Source organism: Lagopus leucura, unplaced genomic scaffold, assembly GCF_019238085.1.
Source record: "Lagopus leucura isolate 7727_CA_CO unplaced genomic scaffold, USGS_WTPT01 Super-Scaffold_810, whole genome shotgun sequence".
Taxonomy (NCBI): Eukaryota; Metazoa; Chordata; class Aves; order Galliformes; family Phasianidae; genus Lagopus; species Lagopus leucura.
In genome coordinates this window covers 3,013,553-3,037,210 of record NW_024962261.1, presented here as the reverse complement: position 1 = coordinate 3,037,210, position 23,658 = coordinate 3,013,553, and the positions used below count along the sequence as shown (strand labels likewise).

Here is a 23,658-nt window from a genome sequence, read left to right as displayed (position 1 = left end):
AGCTGCAAACACACCTTAGCCAACTGAATGCAGAGGGAGGCACTGCCATTCCCGAGGGCCCGTGATTGCCAAAGGATGTACAGTCATTCCAATACTACATTTACTAGACAGAAAAAGAACATACAGTGAAAGAGCAAACCCAACCTTCCTGTAAAACTGTGACATGAAACCTCTTACTCACACTAACAGACGTATCTTTGACTGTCATAAATGGCATGTTTTCCAGATTTACTGCCAATCGTATTTTAAACTAGAATATATAACTGCAGTCTCATATTTAGCAGAGAAGAAGAAAGGTGTCCTACTTTTAAACTAAAAGAGCATCCTCTCAAAGCAGTCTGATATTGGTATGATAATGAATGCTGCACATTTCATTGATAATGCTCAGTACTGCTGAGTGTAACATAGCAATGACAGCCCCAATTACCACATCATCAGTTCACATTCTGAATGGCATATGAAAGAAAGAGGAGCAAGAGCAGGTAGAGAATATAGAATCATAGAATGGTTTGGGTGGAAGGAGCATTTGAGATAATCTGTTTCCAACCCCCCTGCCATAGGCAGGGACACCTCGCTCTAGACCAGGTTGCTCACAGCTCCATCCAGCCTGGTCTTGAACACCTCCAGGGATGTGGGATCCGCAGCTTTGCTGGGTAACCTGTTCCAGTCTCTCTCCACCCTCACAGTGAGGAATTTCGTCTTAATATCGAGTCTATATCCAGCCTCTTCCAGTTTAAAGCCATTTTCCCTTGTGCTATTGCTGCATGCCCTTATAAAAAGTCCGTCCCTAGCTTTCCTATAAGCCCCTCTTCAGATAGAACCAGGAAAACTTGAAAATTGGTCTTACCAGTTACCTGATCCAGCTTCAGTACAGCATCATCACAAGGTCTGTGTGTTTGTTGTCACTGCTATATACATTGCTCTCAGTTGTAGGAGGCTCACTGATTTTTATTTCAAGCAGTGCCATGAATGGATGTAAATGCAGACAGACAAATACATTTTGGAAGAATTCTGTTGTCCTTAGGGTTTTCTCCTCCACTTTAATAACTTGGGATGACAGTTATCTTGTAGATATTATATGGAGTTGTAGGCAGTATCTTCTGGATAGTTGTACAGTGGCAGTATCATTGATCTTTGTGATCTTTGTAGCTCCCTGTGGAGAGGAAGCAGAGGGAGGTGCTGAGCTTTGCTCCAGGGAACTGATGACAGGCTGGGAATAAGACAGAGTTGCCAGGGAGCAGTCAAACTGGGAACTGGGGAACATTTCTGTTCCATGAAAGTGGTCAGACCAGGGAATAGACTTAGAGATGTGGTGGATACCCCATGCCTGTCAGTGTTCAAGAGACATTTTCCCCACTAATACCATGCAGTAATATTGTTTCCCAAATGTGCATGGGATTTTCTCCAAGTTAAAAGCTAATATTAGTGCTGCTTTATGTTAATTTTATCTCCAATGCATTACAAGGAGAAGAAAAACATTCTTAAAAACACTTTAAAGCTGCAGGGTGCTTTATCATAGGATCACGTACTACTGTTGTCATCACTATGGCAGCTGTTTGGGAAAGTCTTTATCAAGTACTCAGCTTCTCTGTGCTAAAGGGGACTAAACTTTTCTGACTGTGATTCTTTGCCCAGCACAGTGAGTCACCAGCTGGCTGACAAAGTGATTCCAGCTGACTTTATAAGCCACACCTCTGAAATAAGTAAAGTAAATTATGAATAATTACTGTGGAGCTGACTCACTGCATAAACAGTGAGTTCAAAATAACTTCAAGTTTTAAATCACCGATGATGGATGAAAAGAGGCATTGTGTAGGAAATGTTTGGCTTGGTAATTTAGTGCATTTACTTAACTATCAGAAAGTAGAGTGCTGACATTGCATCTGACATGGTATGATAATGCAAAAATAGTTTATTATTTGAGTACTCAGTAGATCATTGAAAGGTTTTTTTGTTTTGTTTTGTTCTTTGTTTTTTGCCTTTTAATATAGTTTGTCAAGCTGTGTGGCATGAAAGAAGTCCTGCCACATACAGGACTTCTAATTTGATTAAAAAGGAAGTGTGCCTGAAGTACAAACAGATTTGTAACTGTATTTTAACATTTGTTTCTTTACTGTACATCTTTATTTCCTGTCCAGGGTCAAGAAATACATTACTATCAACTAGAAGTAGGTCTTTTGACTTTAAAAGCAATTCTGAACTCCTGCTGTCATGTAACTTAGTATGCCATTTAGGCTACATTTGTTTATTTTCATTGCTGACACCTGTTTATTCAGACAGGAAGGGTCTTGGATTTAAATATGTTAGTCAATGACAGTGTACACTGAATAGTTCTAGTCTCACTGAAGTTTACAACATTCTTTCTTAAATAGGTGAAATACATAAAATGCATGTGATCTTCATTTGGGCTTAAGATTGTAAAGACTTTCATTGTCCTGCACTTTTTTTCTGGGAAAAAAAAAAATGAAACTGCCATGTTATGGTTATCTGTAAGAGAATTCAGTTCCTAGGGAAAAGAAATGAACTTAATCTGCTCCTGAAAGACCCTAAACCAGCAGTAAGATAGTAAAAAAAATAATTAAACAAGCAAAGAAGTAACATTGTCTAACTTTCTTGGCTGAATAATTTATTTCAGCTGAGATTCTGCTATCCTATTTTATTTAGATGTGTGCCTAAGTGCAGAGTGATTCCATCAAAACAACCATCAGGGTCATAATAGAATCTAGTTTTGAATTGCTAATATTAGTGTTCATCCCAGTAATCAATTCTACAAATAATGCTCAAATAGCATTCTGAAAAACAGTTGTTACTGGACTAAATATTCTTTGTATAATTGAATGCTTTTGTTTAACCAGTTTTAATGGAGCATTACTAAAGTTTTTTACTATTTTTTACTCAAGCATTAACTCCTCTTGCAGATCATGTAGATTTTTGTCATTTGCAGAATTTTATATCTGAGCTTTTACCATATCTAGTCTTCTTCTCTGCCATTGTTAACCTAGGAAGTATTAGCATACTTTATTTAGATTATAGTTCATTCATTTACTTCTGATTTCTCTCTCAAGATTTGAAAACTCAATTTCTTTTCATGGTTAGCTGTCATGTTATTTAATTAATGATGTATTGTACTAGTGTAAAAACAATAGACTGGTATTTTTCCTCCTTTTATTGCTGTGAAATCTTTGCACTTGCAAACACATTTTACTTAAGTAAGTGTATAATAAAAATCACGTCATCGTAAAATTTAAAAGCTTAGTGTGATCATTTGTCCATACACACCTGATGGTTGATGACTAGCTTCTAAGTAGACATCTAAACACCAAATTAGGAGTTACAAAAGAGAAAGGTTAACCAGTTAAGCACCATGTTTAGGCCTTCTCAAGTTACATGCTTTGCAGAGCATTGCGTTGTAGCCTGCTTATGTATTTGAACACTGACTTGTAGAAATAAAAACCATTTATTTACCTCAGGAAACTTTAATCTGAGGCATAGTTGGCTGGTGCAACAGACTGTAATTCATTATTTTCTATCAATTGGATTTGACAGCCCCTAGGACACCACGCTATTTTGCAATTAGCAAAAACTGTTGTATTCAGTGTCAATGCAACATACAATTGCTTACAGAACATTTTACTAAATTAGCCAAGATTGATTGATGTCAAATGCAGTAGGTGTCTGGTGATGAGCTACTCACCGTCACTGGGTCTCTTATGTCTGATGAAATTTCCCTACAGATGTTTTGTCTTAACAAGACACACGGAGTAATAGCGAAGGCAAAGAAGTCTATTTAAAAAGAATGGTACTGATTTTTGAGAAAATGTTTGAAATCTTCATCTGTGCCATATGCAAGCTCTGAGGCCATCCATCAGTGTGCCAGAGTGCTTCTACAGTTGTAGGAACATTGTCTTCACAATCTGCAAGGAAATGAGTAAGCTGGCAGAAAAGAGGGCTTCTTTGGAATGTTTGTGTGGAACTGATTCTACACTAAATCAAACAGAGGCAGCTTACATTTAAACTGATGATAGAAGAGAGTGTTTAAAAGAGACAAAATATGATAGGATAGATTTGTTTAGTACCTTAGGAAGGTATCTATATCACATTTATAGGGAATCCTCTCAGGCCTCATGGTGCTTTTAGAGGTGAGAAATGTTTGACTGTTGCTTTCTCTGTCATTGAAAACTTCTCAAGACTGTGAGAAGACCGTTTTTATGATGCATGTGTATATAAAACATACTGACTGCAAGAAGAGAAGGAATTAAGTCACTGGTGTACTTCTAAAATACAGTTTTACTGTGAATATGTCTTTTATTTGAGTATGTGTAGTAGATAGTCAGTAGTCACAGGTTCTTTCTGGTGGTAGCTTAAGGCAATTTGATGGTTACCTGTCACAAAAAGGGAAAGGTTCTGCAAGACGCAAGATGCATGTTATTGCTTGTCTGTGACAGCAAACAGCTGGACTGGAGAATCGAATGGGCTCTCCATCCATCATTCTGTAAGGGAAAACAAACAAACAAAATTCAAAAATTTCTCAGCTGTAATTCCAGGGTCAATGGACCAATACTGGATACATAAGCTTAAATTGATGGAGAGATGCAAAAAAGATATTTCTGTGTCATCCTAAGACATCTTTGTTAGCTAACCAAAACACTGGTCCCACAGCCATGTTTTAGAAGTCTTCACCTTTAAAACTACACCATTTTTAACATCAACCACACTCAGGTTATCAAACTACATGAACAGTTTTTCATAGTGTTTTATTGATGATATATTAAGAAAAGATAAATAATATAACAATTAGCACAATTTGGATTTCTTCATCTCTTTTTTTTTTTTTTTTTTTCTCTCTCTCTCCCTCCCTTTCCTTCCACCAACCCTGCCCCATCCCCACTCTCCCCATTTGCACAGCCTCCACTGAAGAGGAACCAACTTCAGCAGGTATGCATATTTTATTATTACACCTACATCAAGGTGACCATTACTTAAGAGCTGCATTTTAAAACATACATATATATATATATTAGCCAGTCTTATGTTATAAATAACATGTGCTTAATATCCTTACTAGTTTCCTTTTCTTTTGTGTCTCTTTCCTCTTGGCCATATTTTCCTCAATTCAGAGTCACAAGAAGATAAAATTTGGTGAACATTTTTTCCAGTAGTAGTTCAAAATCTTCCCTGTCACTTGTTCCTTCCGTTGTAATTCTGAGCTGGTGCATGGACCTTACGACAACAGACAAGGTCAGAAGTGATCAAAAGTTCAAAAAATTGGTGCTTTTGTTAGTTTTTAATTTGGCTTTGTACTGGTAAAGCTCAGTCAGCTTCATGACTGACAGCACTGCTTGGGAGCAAGGAGTGAAAGCAGGGAAGGGCAGAGGGTGCAGAAGCATACTGCTCAAAAAAAAACATACAGCAAACTGTGGCCTGGATATGTAGCTCAGTGAACTTTTATTTCCATTGACAGACTGCCAAGTAGTGAAAACGGATAACAACACAGTCATAAAAATTAGTTTAGAAGAACCCCAAGAGATGCAAACACATAGTGCTTATGCTATTCCGAAGATTAACTATTTCTAATTAAATGGCAATCCATTAGCTTGGGAGTATTTAAAGAAAAGAAGACATACCAAAGAAGAATGCTGCTGAACAGATTAACATATTTGAAATGGCACTGGGTTGTATAAACTCAGTGAGCTAAAACATCAAATGAACAGGGAGTCACTTTATAGTGGCTTGTTAAAAGAAGTCAAGGTCTCCAGAGTGCCAAAGGCGAAAAGGTAAGAAAAGTGAACAAAGGAAGATAGCAGAGAAGCATTGAATGCTAACTGTTTACAACACTAACCTACGACTTGGGAGCAATATAAGTAACTAGGATATGGTGAAGAATAATAAATGAAAGGATTCAGAACAAAGACAAAAGTAAAGTGTGAGATGAGTAGACTAGTTAAGGATAGCATTGAATGGGAAAATCGAAACGGAATTTTCAACATGAAGATAATAGCAGAATAGAAAAAAAGCATGACTGAGATGAGGAAGGCCATGCTGAAACAGAAAGGAAGAGCTTTGTGCTGCATAAGACTTAATTAAATGCATCTGAGAAACTCGTCTTCAAATTTGCATGGAAAATACTTTAATAAAAGAGTCAATTGCAAGAGAAAAAAATACATTGGTGCTCACCTGTGTCTTTTTATTTTAAGTAGGGATGAAAGAAAAGTGCCTTGTATTCCCCTCATGGAATGGATTTAAGCATGTACGTTTAGTAGAGAGACATTTGAGGTTTATGTGAATGCACTGTAGTAATGTCCATGGACTTGTTGTGGCTGTACATTAATAATCACTCCTATTGCAACCAGTGGAGTACCTCATAAAGACAGATCTTCCTTTACATTTTTAACGCTACTGTAGATTTTGGTGACAGCCCATATCCACGAATTGGCCAAACTGATTAGACGCATTAGCTGAAAATGAGTATCAGTAGTTGGACAGAATCCTACAAGTTATGTATTCACATCCTCTGGAATCCTTGCAACTTCAGGTGACACAGCAGATTTGTGTTTGTATAAAAGCTTGTTTGCTTTTATATTCATTTAAATGGTTTGTGTTTAATTACTTCTAACTGTTTTGTTTTACTGCACCCTGTATCAGTGCTTTGGTTATTTTTCCACCTAATTCTCTGTTTTCCACCTAATTCTCAGAGCTCAGACAAAAGTTCACAATGAATGAGTTAATATTCCTAAACATTTTGATCTTCTTTAATTTATCGATTCTCTGTAAAATTTTTACACAATTATTTTTAAAAATACTTTCCTCCAAAGCTTTGTAATATATGGCTAAAACTTTACTTAATTGTGGCCGGTTGAATTAGCTGCACCTAGTATTCAGTGATTATTTATATTTTTATCATTTTCACTGTTTCAAGGTGTTTTGACATCCAAAAAAATGTACCACAATTATTTGTGCAGTAATAGCTATAGTAGTGTAACTTTCTATATGAAAACTCTTAAAAGAAACACTGGTGACCTTTTTGTGTTAGTTATGCCATGAGAGACTGCTGTTAGCAGTAAGGGTGTATGTGTGGCAGCTGCACTGTTACAGCAGCACAGACTGTTATTTCCACACAGACAAATCAAAAGCTAGAAATATACAAATAAACAGTAACAAAATGTTTTTGTTCTCTGAATTGGACAGATGAGCAAATGCCTCTGGCATATATTCTACATGGTAGATTTACAGTGTGAGGCAAAACCCATATTTATAAACATTTGTGCAAACAAATTTCAGCTTCTTAGAAATTATGTTAAAATGGAGCATGACTAAATACCTGCAAAAATACACTGGCTTAATGTAATAGAAACACTTCTTGTTATTTAATCTGGTTGTAGGACACAGATACTTCACATCATTAGATTCTTCGTGAATTATTTTTGAAATAATTACTTTCTTCGGAAAAACTGTGATGAATTGGAAGATTTTTGTGGGATTTCATTTGACTGGAATTTTCCAAATGCAGAATCATATTTTTTCCTATTCAGATGAAAATTTCCACTTTAAAAAATCTGAAAACAATTGTGAAAACAATTCTGATCTCTTCTTTGAGAAACAAGCTTTAGGTCTTAAGCTTTTCTTCTAGATACGACCAGAGTGTAATCCAACACTCTATATACATGAAATGTGACTAAATAAAATAGGCTATATACAAGAGTAGAAGTTAATTCTTAGAAATTCTATAAGATAGTAAACATCATCTGCAAAGTTGTATATACCTTATTTTGAACCTCAGCAAAGCATTTCAGTACATAGTATCTGAGTAGTCCTTTTAACTCTCAGTGCGTAGTAAACCTATTTATTGTCTTTGCAAGACTCATTTAGGCTCACAAGTTTGCCAAATTGGAGCTTAAAGCAGCTGTAGCAAAAGTACAGCTCAGAAGTGCAACATATATTGTGTCAGTGAAATGTACTATTTTATTCCTGACGAAAACAAAATCAAAAGCAGTCAGCTTCATTAAGAGGAGGCATATAGTTTTATATGTAGTGATATGCTTGGGAAAATGAAGTTAAACTCGTGTTATAAAAATATTACTCTTGCAGTTTTTCCTAAGAAAAATTTTCTAAGTAAAGTGTAATTGTTGTTTAACTGAATAGTATTTTTATCTTCAAATTTAATAAGCAATACTTGATCATCAAATGCTTTTAATTTATAGCTTCTATTGATTTTGTTTTAATATATGACTGGACGACATTGTTTTGAATATAAAAGATTAATGAATTCTTACATGGTTGTTCCAGTACAACTTAGTTCTCAGATTGTATTGATTTTTACAAAGCCTTATGCTGTGGTTAAAACAGATACTCCTTTCTTCTAGCAGGGATGCAGTTACTGTTTGAAAGATGCAGTGGTGTAGTGGTGAAAAATAAGTAGAAACTGTAACTGAAGCCCCATCTATCACCTGGAGTCTTCCACTTAGGTTTCTGGGGGATGTGTTCATCTTGAAAAAAACATGTGCTTTGTATGGACAGGAAGCAGAGTTTTTGCAGCTACCAGATTGTGTTCTTTTCCCAAAACAGCAGTACACGTCATCCAGTTCGTAATATGTATCTGAGCACCATGTAATAAATCTCTTAATTCCACTGCTGATCTGGTATAGTCACAGGGAGGTTAGCAGGCACTTCCATCTGCAAGGCACAGAAGTTTCTCAGCGTTCAGAATCATCGGAAGTTGCTTAGAACTGCTGCCTAAACACTCTGTGATAAGAGTCTGTGTTAAACTATAACATGTGCATGAGAGGAAAGATAAAAAGATTAGAGGGTAGCACATAACGTATTACTAGTTTTCCAAAACATGCCTTTACTTGGCAGCTCTGCCCACAGCAGAGGGTTGGAACTAGATGGTCTTTATGGTCCCTTTCAACCCAAGCCATTCTATAATTCTGTAATTCTGTGATTCATAAAAAAACAAGCTGTAGGATAAATTGCAACTCATAAACTGCTTTTATGAAAATTATAAACTTTGTAGGAACATTTTATGATCACTATAAGCTTTTAATGGAACAGTGATTGGGATCAGGGTTAGATTTATGTGTTTTTTTTCTGTTTAATCAACGGGAAAAATAGTAGTATTTCCCATACTCTGCTCTTGGGGTAGTGTTTCATTTCTCTGACAGTGCATCCCTTGTCTTCCCAAATAATCTCAAAGAAGTTAAGTTTCTAAAATTGTATTTTGACTGTTGTAGCCCATAACATGAATTTGAATAATGTTATGGGTGAATACATGCCCCATGTGTATGTCTCTAAAAATGATATTTCTCAGAGTTTCAATTCAGTGTCAGAATGTTTCAGTCCAAGCAGTGAACTGCAATTACAAATCATCGAACATACTCCTTGTAAGATGAACCATGCTTACATTTTGCATGGTGTTTAACAAAAACAGGAACAAGGAGTTTTTAAAACAATACTGATTGTTTTTCTTAAGGTGATTCTGTTTTAGCATCGATCCAGATCTTTTTATTCCATTCTACCTAAATATCTTTAATTTTTTTAATTATCATAGACATTTGAACTCTTTTGAGCTAGTTCTACAGATCTGCTCAAGTTATTTTTGATCAGTTGAACAGTTTTACTGTCACAGAAGCTCATGCATCCTCTGAAAGCAAACTAGGAAAACCTTGTCTCCTGCAGATTTTTCTTTCCATTTTTGCATCTCAGAAATATTTCCCATGATTTAACATATTCCTTTCTTTCATAAAGGAGTCTGGAATTGCTTCTACAGACATTAAAGAGTAATTTTTCCAAGACAAGATGAAAGGTAGTGCAGCTCAACATGTCTCACATTGTTCACTTTTATTTACACTATGCCTTTGAATGAAATAATAAATATGTACCCTTTTGACATAATAAGTGAATACATTCCTTGATTTTGTTGTCATTGTTTTAAGTCTGCTGTTTTAGGTAACTGGCATTTGAGTATTTATATTCTATTTATATAAAATATGCAAATGGTTTTAGTGCTTCATGACAATATAAGTGATTTTACCGTACAAATTTATTACTGTTTTAATGAAATTTTGGTGTTGAAGAGATAGCAGACTCAGTACATGACAGTAATTTCTTCTTCAAGCACGTTAGTAAAAAGCAATCCATACAACAGTTCCGTGGCACAGTATATACATGCAGACACTTTCATTGCATATCTGTGTGCAATTACTACACGCAGTCTTTTTTTTTTTCCCCCAAAGGAAAGTAGCATTGTATCTCAACAATTCTCCGATATTTAATCTGTTAATTTCTATAGAATTTCAACTTATACAAAACTTTATTTTACCATTTTAGAAAGATAGAAACATTTTTTGAGAAGGAAAGTTTGAAAATGCAATGGAAGATGGAGAAAGAGACGTGTTGGGAAAAGGCTCAAAAGGATTGGAATCAAAAACTGCAACAGGAAGCATTCCAGGAAAGAAAAAAAGAAAAAGTTGGCTAGAGACAGAACTTCTCAGAAAGTAATAATAAACAGTAATAGAAAGCATCTAACAAATTAAATTCTTTTGTGTTATGATCTGAAAAGCATGCAACTACTTGACCTAGTGGTATATAGAGATTGCAGCAGTCAGTAGCAAGACTACTATGAGCAATCAGGTAGATCTACATAAATACATAGATAGATAAAAAACTATTACAGATATTATCAGAAAACAAGTGTACACATATTTTTTTATGTATGAATGTATATGTAAGTACAAACATATATGCAAATGTCTATATGTAATGGATATTAAGATTGTAGAACCAATTATTAGTAGCATTAGTTACAAATGGTAGAAAGGTAATCTGAGGTAGGAAAATTGGATACGATTTGAGGATTATTACAGGCTTAGCAAACTTCAGTGATTCTATGGCAGTGAAAATACTTAGAAATTACAAATTTACTGATACTGTAACAGCAAATAGATTTATCACAGAATCACAGAATAGCTTAGATTGGAAGAGACCTTGAAGATCATCTAGTTTCAACCCTGCTGCTGCAGGTAGAGTTGTCCCTCACCAGATCAGGGCCCAATCCAACCCAGCCTTGATTGCCTCCAGGGCCAAGGCACCCACAGGATCTCTGAACAGCCTATGCCTGCATCTTACCACCCTCTGAGGAAAAAATTTCCATCTAACACCTAATTTAAATCTCCCCTCTTTTAATTTAAAGCCATTCTTCCTTGTCCTATTTGCTACCAGACCATGTAAAATGTCAGTCTGTCTTCTGCTAATATGCTCCCTTCAAATCTGCCTGGAGCCTTCAAGGTAAACAAGCACAATTCCGTAACCTCTAATCATCTTTGCAGCTCTCCTCTGGAGCCCTTTTCAACACGGGAAATGTTGGAAATGCTCACCTTTCTCATGTGGGGGCCCCAGACCTGGAAGCAGTACTTAATGTGGAGCTTCAGAGAGTCAGAGGAGAGGGGAAAAATGACCTCCTTTACACTGCTGGCCACCATCATTTGGTTCAGCGTAGGATACAGTTGATCTTCTGGGCTGCAAGTCTACATTGCTGCTCAATTCTAGCATTTCATCCTCCAAAGTCTTTCACTGCAGGACCGCATGCAGCGAGTTCTTCTCTGGTCTGTATGCAAACACCCTCACCCAAGCACAACACCCTGCACTTGGCCTTGTTGAACCTCATTAAGTCCACATGGACCTACTTCTCAAGCCTTTTTCACATCCATCTGAATGGCACGTCTTCGTTCTCTTGTATTAAATGCACCACTCAGCTTAATGTCATTGGCAAACTTACTGAAGGTGCTCTCTATCCTAATGTAATTAATAAAGATGTTGAAGAGCACCAATTCCAAGATGAACCTCTGGGGAATACCACTCCTGACAGTCCTCTGCCTGGACATAGAAGTATTGACCACAACAGTCTGACTGTGACCATGTAACCAATTCTCTATCTACTGAATAGTCCACCCTTCAGATCCTTATTTGTCCAATTTACAGATGAGATGTGGAATGGAACCGTGTCAAAAGCCTTGCACAAGTCCAGATAGATGACATATCAGTTGCCTTTCCTTTGTCCACTGATGCTGTCAATCTGTCACAAAATGCTACCAGATCTGCCTTTGGTGAAAACATTCTGGCTCTCTCAGATCACTTCTTCATCTCATATATGCCTTAACACATCTTCCAGGAGGATTTGCTCCATGATCTTCCCAGGCACAGAGGTGAGGTTCGCCAGCCTGTAGTTCCCTGGTCATCCTTTCTCCCTTTCTTAAAATTGGGAGTGATGTTTCCCCTTTTTCCAGTCACTTGACTGGAGGACTAGGGACTTCACTTAGCAGCCATGACTTTTTGAAGTATGACAGAGAGTAGCTTCACAGCCACATCAACATTAGGATTCTTTTAGGATCCTGGCATATGTCATCTGGCTCCATAAACTTGTACACATTCAAGTCTAATGAATCAGTCTCTGACTTGCTTTGCTCTTACAGAGGGAAGGATATTGCTCCCACGTAGACGTTCATGAGAGAATGCCTGAGTGCTGGGGAAGACTGAGGCAAAGAACTCTATGAGTACCTCAACATTGTCCATTGTCTGTTGTAGACTGTTCTCCCTTCTCATTTATCCAAAGATCTAAACTCTCCTTTGCTGTTGTCTTCTGATCAATGTACTTGTAAACCTTAGGATAGGTTATTCTTATCAATACTGTACTTATGACAGATTATATGCGTACATATATATCCACAGAATTATCAGTACCAAATCAAAGAGATCTCAGAAACAGTGGCAGTTAAGGAAAGTAATATCCAAAGACACCAAATGTCAAAACTTTTCTCATTGTGGTCAGATTACTGGTATTTGTAACTACTCCCATCATTTTGTTCAGTGTAGCATCTTACTCTGTAAGCATAGGGTTAAGCAATAATGTAGTCTGAAATCGATATTGCTTCAAAACAGTGTACTTTTTTTTGTTTTTTCCTTTGTTGCATTCATGTTTCTCTGGCAGTTAAAACAGGTCCTTTGTCTCTTCTCTGGATGGCTTCTGTATAAGAAGCCTTGTGAAGCAGATTGTAGCACCATGGCGTGTTGACCTAAGGTATGCCTTGGAGCCTGTATGCAGGGTAAGAAATTATAGATCAGTCAGTGGTTTTGGAAAAGTAGAAGAATGATGGAAAATAAAAATTAGAAGTCTTTATAAATTATTTTAAGTGGTAGTTATTTCAATATTTACTTATTAGACATCTCATAACGGAGCCTGAGTTGGGTCCTTTTGGACTTAGAATAGGGAAATAGAATAGTGGAAATAAAGCAGGCATGTCCAGCTCAGAGCCCACAGGCTGTGTGCAACCTGGCACCATTCACTCTACAGCCCTCTCTGCTCTGCACCATCACGGCAGCAACTCTGCCCTGCAGAGGGTCTCAGCCTGGCCCAAAGCACAGACCCATCACCACCCACCTTCACTGTGAAAGATTTTTCCTTACATATAACCTAATTCTACCCTTTAAGTTTATATCTATTAACTATGTTATATATTTTATGTGCAGTCCAAAACGATTCTTCATCACTCAGTTTGGGCCAGGCAAGCCGAAAGGCCAAACACCAAGGGAATAAAGCAGTATTTAATGCATGTTTGCAAGGCATAGAAATAATATGTCACGGTGACTTGTAACAAACAAACAAACAGACAAAGAAAAAAAACCAAATCCCCACATGCACGCAAATAAAGAGGAATTTATACTGAAAAAGAGTTTCAAAAGCGAATTACCATTTTTTGGTAACTTAAAGCCATAAACATAAAACTACCAAAATTCCTATGTTTCTTTAGTCCCCAGTCCTAATCTATTTTTATTGGAAGGTAAATTAAATTCATATTTTCATACTAAATATATTTTTATTTCTTTTAGCTAATTGTGGTGGATGGTGGAAAATTTCTACTGAGCAACATCTTATATGGATAGCTTTATGATAGATAGTTCAGAGTATTAAATATGTCCTTTGCTTGAACACAGAAATAGTGTAGTCATTTTTTCAGTGGCTTTCCTTCCTCCATACCAGTGAATGCTTTTACTTTTTAATGCTATAAAGCGTGTTCAACAAGTATAGAAGTGGGTGAAATACTGGCAAAATGTCATTAATTTTTAGACAACTGTGTTGTGACTACGAGTGAAAAAGATTTGAGATCTCTCTTAGAATGATATTCCCATACAAATTATAATTATGCTCATGTCTCTGTTGGCTAATTGTGCATTTGTTTGCCTTACAAATATTTGACTAACTGTGGCTGTGAAATTGGATTTCACAAGGGGCATATCTTCTTGAAAATAATGCTCTAATGATCTTCTATTGATTACAAAAATTTGAAACTGTAACTCCTTTGATGATTATCAGAAAAGGAAAAAAAAATACACTCGTGTCCATAATTTACTGAAACTTCACAGACAGTTGATGATAGATTTAATCTGCTTACTCTCTCACCATCAAATGCACCATCAGATGCATCTATCTTATTTGCGAGGACTTTAATTTACACAGCAAAGTCCAGAGCACTGTACCGTTGTGACAGCTTGCTCTCAGGCTGTGTTCTGGGGCACAGTAATTCTGCTGCGATATGCAGAGCTTTTCTGTTTTGAACATTTTGAAGAGGAAAACTATATTTCTGTATTATTCTACAGGAAGGGATTTGCCAGTCCCCCAAGGTCTTTAAGGGAGCTTTACTCTCTTGCTTGACACACTTGTAAAAATTCCTTTTCTTTCTCTTCTTGAACTATATACTTTCTTTTTCAATGCCTGAAGCTAACTGGTTAATTATTTTTTCATATATTCCAATCAAAACATAGAGGAATTCAGAACATTATGTAAAGGTCATTTTGAACCCTATTCTGATGGAAACTGGGCTTCTGCATTAAAAATAGCCCTGAATGCCAGGTGGAACTTAAGACTATTACAGCAAGTAGGCTGGGACAGTTAAAATGTGGAAATCTTGCTCAAGTCAAGAACAGAAATTAATATTTTCACTCTATCCCTTAGTGAATGTTTGTCCATACATCTTAAAAACAACTCTTTTTGGCAAAATAGCTCATTCTTTTCAAGATTAGACACAAACAAACAAAAAAACAAACCAAAAACACAAATAACAACAATAACAACAAAACAAAACAAAAACCCAGAGCTTGGATGTTGGGGTCTGCCTGCAGCACTGTCAGCTATCTGGGAAACTCATACATGCATGTTTTTGTGTAATCTGCATAGTTGTAGAGACTAGCATTATGTCCAGATACAAGTGGAAGATCACATGCTATTCCCTAAGCTTACTACTGCTTTTTGCTGTAACAAATCGGTCTGTGTTGCTTACCACTTTCTTGAATTTTGAGATGGAAGTTCTCCATCTGCCTAAGGCTGAACTCATCTCAGGTTCTTTCTATTTCTTGCACTGAAATTAAGGAAGGACTGCATGTTCACATGCAGTTTTTCTACTCTGAAATATATCTTCTCTGATGTCCTGGAGAATTTCCATGCGGTGTCAGAGAATGCTTTTTTACTGTGGTGGAGAAGTCCACAGGGTCGTTCACGATGTTCACACACCATCAGCATAGAAAACTCCTAACCTCCAGAAGACAGTGGAGAAGTCCAACTCATGGAAACCATTGCTGCATATGCTTATTGTGGGTGGGTGTAATCAAGTCTGTCATACTAACACCCACTATGTCTATAGAGCAATGAAGGCAAGATGAGAACAGATGGAAATGACACCCTTGGAGGGAAGCACAGAACCTTAGTAAGGCTCCAGGGCTGTGAGCATGCTGCATCCTATCAAGATTGTTCTTACAGGAAGTCTTAGAACTGAAGGTGAGGCACAGGAGAAAACATGACAAAAGGCTATAAGACTTATTATTATATATTAATATTAATTAATTAATTAATTAATTAATATTAATTAATATTTTATATATTTATATATTAATATATTAATATATATTAATTTATATATTAATAATATATTAATTAATATCATATGTAATGTATATATATTACTTATATATTAATATAAGACTATTATAAGACTATAATAGGGAACAGAATGTAAATACATGGAGATGAAATCATCCCCTGTTAACAGACAGATTTTCATTTAAAAAGTAGATGGAAACTGAGACAATAAATTGCTGTCAGGGAAGGGTACTGGCAGGTTACAATGAGATTAATGAGTTGTGCAGAAGCACAGAGTGAACGAGTCTGAATAGGGGCATTTGATGGGTTGAACGCAGGCAGACGATGTTGGTCTGGCTGCTGTTGAAAGGGATAGAGCTGAAAGTAGGCTATTCCCTATTGCCACTTCTCTCTCACAGCTACTGTTCTTTCAGTTAGTTCCTTGATCTGCCATGTAGCATCAGGCCTGCTTTGGTTGGGAAGAGGAGCTTTGTGGAAACGTAGCCAAAGCCAGAATGAAAGAAAGGAGAAGAAAAAAAATCACCTTAAAATCACTAGTCCTCTTTAGTGAGAGTATGTAATTAAATTGGATTAAATCAATCAGGAAATTCCAGCCAAGAATCAGGCATGTAGGAAGGGAAAAACAATAAATGCAACTGAAAGCAAAATAAACATTAGTACTGGTTGACTGAGGGTTTGGAAGGAGATTAACAAGACTGATACAAGACGGTTATTTTCTGCATATTTTGGTTTTAAATTGTGTCTTACGTCCATCTTTAGAGCATTGAATTGACTGTGGAAACATTAAGAGTATTGGAGAAGAAATTTTGCTCATTTTCTGTTCAGTGCAGATTTAAGTGCTTTGCAGTTACTAAGGCTCTGTATTACACAGTCAGCCTGGAGGATAAAAGAAGTACTGAATAATGACCCATTTGTAATGACTGGCCCTGTAGAAAGACAGTACATGATAACAGTGTGAAAAAACTGTGGAGTAAGTGAGCTCTTATAGAATCTAAATACATTTTTCACAGACCCTTTTTGATCAATATTGTAACCCAAATAACATTCATAAGTGTAAGGTTTTAGTGGTGTCATGTACACTAGGGGTGCCAGTTCTTGCATACATATGAATTCCTTGCTGTTGGCAGTTATGCATTTAACACTAAATTGTACCATGACTCTTCAGTGAAAAGTCTTCTTTTGGAAACAGTGTAGGCAGACATAATCACATCCTGATTTTCTCCACAAGACTGAGGAGTCCAATACTGGCCAGTTTTGCAGTCAAAGAAGATAAGTGTGATCTTACAGACGACAAGTTATCCCTGTAGGAAAAACAGAGACACCAGTTATCCCATTTTTCTATTAAGCATGTGAGAAAAAACTCTGAAATTAAATAGTCTCTTTTACAGTTTCTACAGGAAAGACCCACGTATGTATGTTGAACTTGCACAGCCCAACATGATGGTGTCTGTGCACATATAAGTGTTTACACACTTCCTAATTTTCTCCTGAGTTTCTAGTCTTAGCATATGTTAGAGTTGTTGATTTGTTATTTTGTTCTCTTTCATACCTACTCTGCCTCCTCCTGGCATGTTTATTTAATGCCTTGATCATTCTGTGCTTCAAAGATATTGAGCCTACAAAAAGCTACCTCCATGTAGCAATCTGTAACATTGACACAGCTGCAGTACACCAGCATCATGTTAGAAAGAAGAGCATAACTAAGAAAAAGTAGTGATAAAGTGCTTATTTGACAATATCTTAAGAACAGAAACTATAAACATACCTCTTTGTGTTGTTACTATTCCTCTGTATGTTATATTTACAGCCAAGGAAAACTTTGTCATGAGAATAAGTTCAATCATGTATAGTTGCATGTTTGTTTGTAGTATCTAACTTCACCTGTCATTTCATTTCTCTCTTAAATGTATTTTTTTATCTATTAGGTACAGTTTAGTCTTGCACTATCAAAAAGTTTCAATTCAGAATCCTTTCTCTATATTTTGGTAACTCATATCCTCTTATGTAGGGGTTAACTTACAGATCTGCTTGGGTTTAGGCAGGTTGAGTAGCGACTTTAGTGGGATGAGGTACTAAAAGCTCTGTGGCACATGACAAAATAGTGTCAGAACCAAGTAGATGTAATACTTTTGTTAATTTCAGGCTCCTCTGCAACTAATTTTATAATCAGATAAGTATGTTATATTTTGTGTCAAAGATGTATAGGTTGCATTATCTGAAGTAGGAGTTCGTGTAATGATGGGAAGGATAGAATGAGAAAGGCTTGTAGATCTATGTAGCATATTTTATTGAATGAGCTGTGGTGGTCAGGTTAGATAGATAGGTATTCAGTCATGAGCTTCAAGTCTGAAACAGCATTACTATATTGATCATGGTCATGGATGTGCGTAATGCCATTATAGTGCTGTGGGTTTGTCATGCATCAAAGCCCAGGAAGTATTTGAATTGCTAAACAATGTAACTGCAAATGGAATTAAGCATCCTGGAGGACCAAGAGCTGTGTTTAAAACAGAGTTTAATTTTAAATTTTGCTTTTTTTCCATCTGATCTGTCTTACTATGAATCTTTGTCTCACCAGTTATTCAACTACATCCTAGTTTCCATCTAGATTAATGTCTTCCTGCATTGCATTGTATTTGCTGTTATTCTACCTATTACGAATGCCACCAATATTAGTATCAAGATAAAAATACAAGCTATCCCAAAACATCTTAACACTGGTGTCATTCTTATTATGTAGATGAAATAATTTGACTGTTTAGCTAGCTGTTTCATTGTGATTTTGAGAAGACTTAGGTCTGTCCTAACTTGAATAGTAACAAAAAGTTGACATCTGTATTTTAAAAAACACTCAGATATTGTTTGCTGTTAATGTTGACCAAGAATAAACAACGCTCTGTGAAATGTGTCATGAAAGCAAGATTGAGATGTAGTACCTAACATAAAAAGATGAAAAATAGTTTTAGGGGCATAGAATAATCAGATTTACTCAGTCAGAGATGTGTGGATTTCTGCACGTACACAGCAACTTGTTCGACGTTCTTTTGCAATAACAAGTATCTGCCTCTTCATTTACATTTATTAATCCTGATGATTGCTCTAAGTGATTGCCTTTTCATATGCTAATGACCATTTACCAGAGCCAAGACCTTCCTTTATACTTTTATTTTACAAAATGAATAGGTTCTTTTTTGTGGTATGTTCTTTTGAAGCCTTCACTACTGTAATTAAAATGTATGTAATTTTTCCTAACTGGAAGCCTTTTAGATAGCAGGATATAACCTCAGCATATAAATGTCCATTGTTGGGTTTAAATTAAAAACAACATGTACTATTCAGCTATGTTCTGCTCTGCAATGCAGTTTTATCTACATGTTTGTAGTGCTCCACTTATTTTGTAAATTTCCTGGTACTTACGTAAAACTGTTGATTTCATAGTGTTCTTTATGACTAAATACTATGTGACTTCAGAAATATGGTAAACACATTTACACAAGTTTCGCTGTTCTGTAAGGTAATAAACTGCCAAATGAGAATTATTAGTAGGCCAGATGATAAGAAAAACAACTGAAGCATTCACAGTTCACTCCCGAAGTGCATATTCATCACTTATTCAAGATACAGCTTTTACAGACTGCTATGGGAATTGAGCTTGTATGACAACTGTTGTGATAAAAAATAACAATTACAAAAATGTAACATGCTCTCATAAATGTCTAGTTGTCTATAACTAAAAATGTTAAAATGAATTGCACCCTTATAAACTTTAGAGGTTACTTAAATTGTCATTGATAGGAAAAGAAAATATTTAGAATTCATGAAGTTTTATTAAAATGACTAAGCAGGAAGGAAGAAGCTATAGCTTAAAAGCAAAAAGATCTGAGTACAAACATATATATTTACTTTGTGTAGAATACCATATTTTTACATTTAGTTGCAGAGCATGAGTTAGTTCTAGACATCAATATTACAAGTTTTATTACAATTATTCATGGATTTCATTAGCTTCAATCTTTTTTGCAATATTTCATCCACTTAAAATAATCCCTTAAATTTTTCTGAATCATGGAAAAGTGTTTATCTGTTAATATACAATAAGGGAATCAGTAACAATTGTTCAGTATCAATTTTTTCATCTTTTTCTATATCAACCTGGAATTTCTCAATTTTCTATTTCTTCTTTTTTTCTTTTTTTAAATTAATTAATTTATTTACTTTAATTTTAATCCAGCCTTCTGGAAGAGAAGTGGTAATTTTATCTCCATGACAGTAGAAATGGGCATTTTTGAAACAAAATATAAATCAGTGATTCTATCAAGGCAGCATTCTTCTTTAGCTGCCCTTAAGTAGGGGCAAAAGGTATAATGTAACTTATTTGTTATCTACTCTTGTTTCTGTCTGCACTTTCAGTAGCAGAATAAAGATCTGTAACTTCTTAAGTACTTCCAAATGAAGAATTTATTTTAGGCTGTGAAGGTCATGTAGCAAGGGATATCCTCCCTGAAAGTACGCAGTAAATTAACATGGTAGTGGTTTTATTTTTATGGCATAGAGTACTGATGTTTAACCATGTCATTCTGAGCCTAATTGCAGTATCTGCATTTTTCAAAGGTGGATGACCATGCTTGATTCTATCAACATGTGAAAAACATTTTGGCTTCCATTTTGGGAAGTGGGAATGAGGTATGAGCAAAAAAAGAGAGTGATGACCTAGCTAAGAAGGAAGGAAAATATGACAAATAGTGACAGAGTGCAGGATTTGGAATTCATGAGAATTTAGGGTAGGATACGTGAAACTGGGAAATTTTGATGCCAGCTAAAAAAATGCAAGGGGGTAAGGGTAAATATATTACCCCCATCCTACAACCTCGAGGAAGTAAACAGCTGCAATCTAAGATTCATCTATTTCATTGGTTTCTTTTGTGATCAACTTTATGTCTTTTTGGTCTCTATGTGTTTCACTTTTAGCAAATCTCTTTCATCATTTTGTAATAGTATTTTGTATCCTAAGGATAACCACCCTCCAAGATTCTCTTCTTCTCTTTCTATGTCATTAACGCAACATTAGTAATTAGAACCTGACTCATAAGAAATATGAGTAGGATAAGTTTAGATTGTTGCCTTATTTAGCTCCCAGTGGAATTCTAAGCATGTGGACTAACTGGATTTTAATCTATTTGCTGTAATAATTAAGGCTCACATTATCTTTTTAATTCTTTCTTCCATTTTCCAGTTATTAGTGGAACACAGCACCTCAGAAAAGGATAAGAGATCCCGATTGCTGACAGTTTTAAAGTGAAGTAAAAAATGAAAACTGTCATACTCATACACAAGGACAAGAAAAGTGATGCTAAAAATGGCCTGTTAAACAGAAATTCGAGATGGCATTAGAGTTTGCACAAAACTGTATGTAGTTTCCTTAATGCTACCTGTCTTTTACTTAGGCAGAAGGCAAATGTAACAAATACACAGATGGATTTGTTTTAATTAAATAGAGAGCAGATTTGAGGAATTTGTTTTAATGGAAACTCTATAGACATAAACATTAGTGTTGTCAGGAGTGCACTTTTGAACTGACCCTTTAATCACCCCTGCTCACTGTGAAGGCTGTGGTGGTGTGCCCATCCCTCAGGATGACATAGTTCGGACATACAGACACTTCTGTGAAGAGGCTGTATTGCTTGAGTGAAACTCACCATTCTGTATCTCTGTTCTAATGCTGCTGGTTAGCTGATCATGCTCAAACTCAAGTCCAGAGATCTCTGCTGAGATTTAGTGGCCAGCTCGTGATCTTAGTGATTCACATTTCTCCAAAGCACTTAACGTGTAACTGACAAACAGAAAAGGAGGATTGAATCAATAAAATATTTTTAAGTACACGGCTTTTTTAAGATCAGATAGTTTTCGGAATTTTTTGGTGCCTGATCATAAAAACAGATTGCATCTACGCATCTTTCAGGCTTTCCTTTCCACTCCCTACTGCCCACTATTGTAAGCTGTGATCTTTAATGCGTATTGATTGGTTTGAATATAAATTCAAGTAGCTCATGCAGGTGGGCCTTTTCAAAAGCAATTTAAGTACTCTTTTTGTGAAGACAGTGCTGCTATTTATTTTACAGTTTTTTCATGTTTCTTCATCTAAACAACTTTCTCATAATTAACTCTACAGGTAGCGTCCCAGCATTACATTAGTGAACTGAACTGTGATGGTATAAATATATACTTCACAATCTAAAGTATTTCTCTGTTTTGTTTTGTGGGTCGTTTCTTTTTTTTTTTTTTTTTTTTTTTTTAATATAAATGGTTCTTCAAGTCTCTGCAAGAGGAAAAAAGTAAGAAATCAGAGAGAAGCCAGTCTTCTTTCTTAAAAGTCTTCTGTATTTTAAAACTTGTAGAGAAAAAACAAATTGGCTAAGCAAAGAAAAATGGAGTGTAGCAACCCAGTCCCCATATTTAGTTAAAAAGAATAGAGCAAGTCAGTGACAGAAGTAGTGTCATAGAGAAAAATGCAAATGCTGTTTTCTTAGTCTAAAGTTGGAAGAGAATGCAAAGGACGTGAACCTGGGTGTTCTGTAAATATAGCAGGTTTTTGTTGTTTTTGTTTATTTGTTCGTTTTTTTGTTGTTGTTGTTGGTTTTTTTTTGAAGACAAACTCCTGTAAAAGTGCATGCAGAGACCCAGAACAAGCTAAGGTAGGTTTATGAGATAGCAGGGTGGGATAGAAGTCTGTGGGCTCTATTCAGAAACATGTATTTCAGTGATAGAAGGTATAAACTGCAGGAGAAAAAAAAAAAAAGCATTGAAAATGGGAGAAAGATCTGAACTTGGAAGCTGAGGAGTACGTAAACAAATAATGAAGCAGAATTTGTGGAAAATGTCTTGTAAGGCACTAAACATTCTGAGGGCATTTTCACGTCTCACCATGTGCAGTATCACTGCCTATCCTGGTTATAAAAGCATAGCTCAGATATGATTTTAATCTGCCCCCAGTGGGTGGAAGAGTTACATAAGAAGCTTAGACTATTTTTTTTAAGGCAAGACACTGTATAGTGTCTTGTCAGAAAAATACTCTACTTGTTTGGATAAAATATACTGGGAGGTGGCTGGGGAATTGATTTAAAATTCTCTGTAGTAGCAATCCACGAAACAGATTCAGAGGGAGATGTGCAGAAATGACCTAAAACGTTTCGTACTCAGGGGGTGAACCTTAGCTTTTGCTGCATCCAGATGGAGACACCTTGATCATTATAATCAGCACACTACATTTGCTGCATTTAAAAACTAGATAAATATTTAATCACAGTGCAATTAAGTCTAGATCATTGCCATTCGTTTATAATGAATTGTTTGATAGGATTTAATACAGTACTAATGTGTTCACGAGCCAGGCTAAACAGGTTTTTTTGTTGTTGTTGTTTTTGTTTTTTTTAAAGCTGATATTTTAAGAATGTTAATGAAATACAAGATGTGGGTGACATTTTTTTTTACTAGTTTCATAAACTGAGCTATTCCATAACAGACAGCTAATATGATCCATATTCCTCACAGACTGCAAAGGGTGTTCTACCATGCTTATTCTTTTCAGTTTAAAATAGGCAAATAAATAGCAAGCTGTAACAATGATAAATTTTTTTGTCATAAAATTAATTTGACTTCTAACTGCAAAATAAACTCAGAGGTGGCAAATTGCAGAAGGAATTGGGCTGAAATGTATTGATCTGTTGTAGAAGTCTGTA

At 35.8% G+C, this 23,658-nt stretch overlaps 1 protein-coding gene across 1 annotated transcript in view; it reads left to right on the top strand.

Annotated features, from left to right (window-relative positions):
* The window catches only part of EDIL3 (EGF like repeats and discoidin domains 3), a 274,624-nt gene that overhangs the window by 110,599 nt on the left and 140,367 nt on the right, over nucleotides 1-23,658 (top strand). The window contains exon 3 of the mRNA XM_042866211.1: nucleotides 4,906-4,935. Coding sequence (XP_042722145.1) covers nucleotides 4,906-4,935 — 30 coding nt within the window. The remainder of the gene's footprint in view (nucleotides 1-4,905; nucleotides 4,936-23,658) is intronic.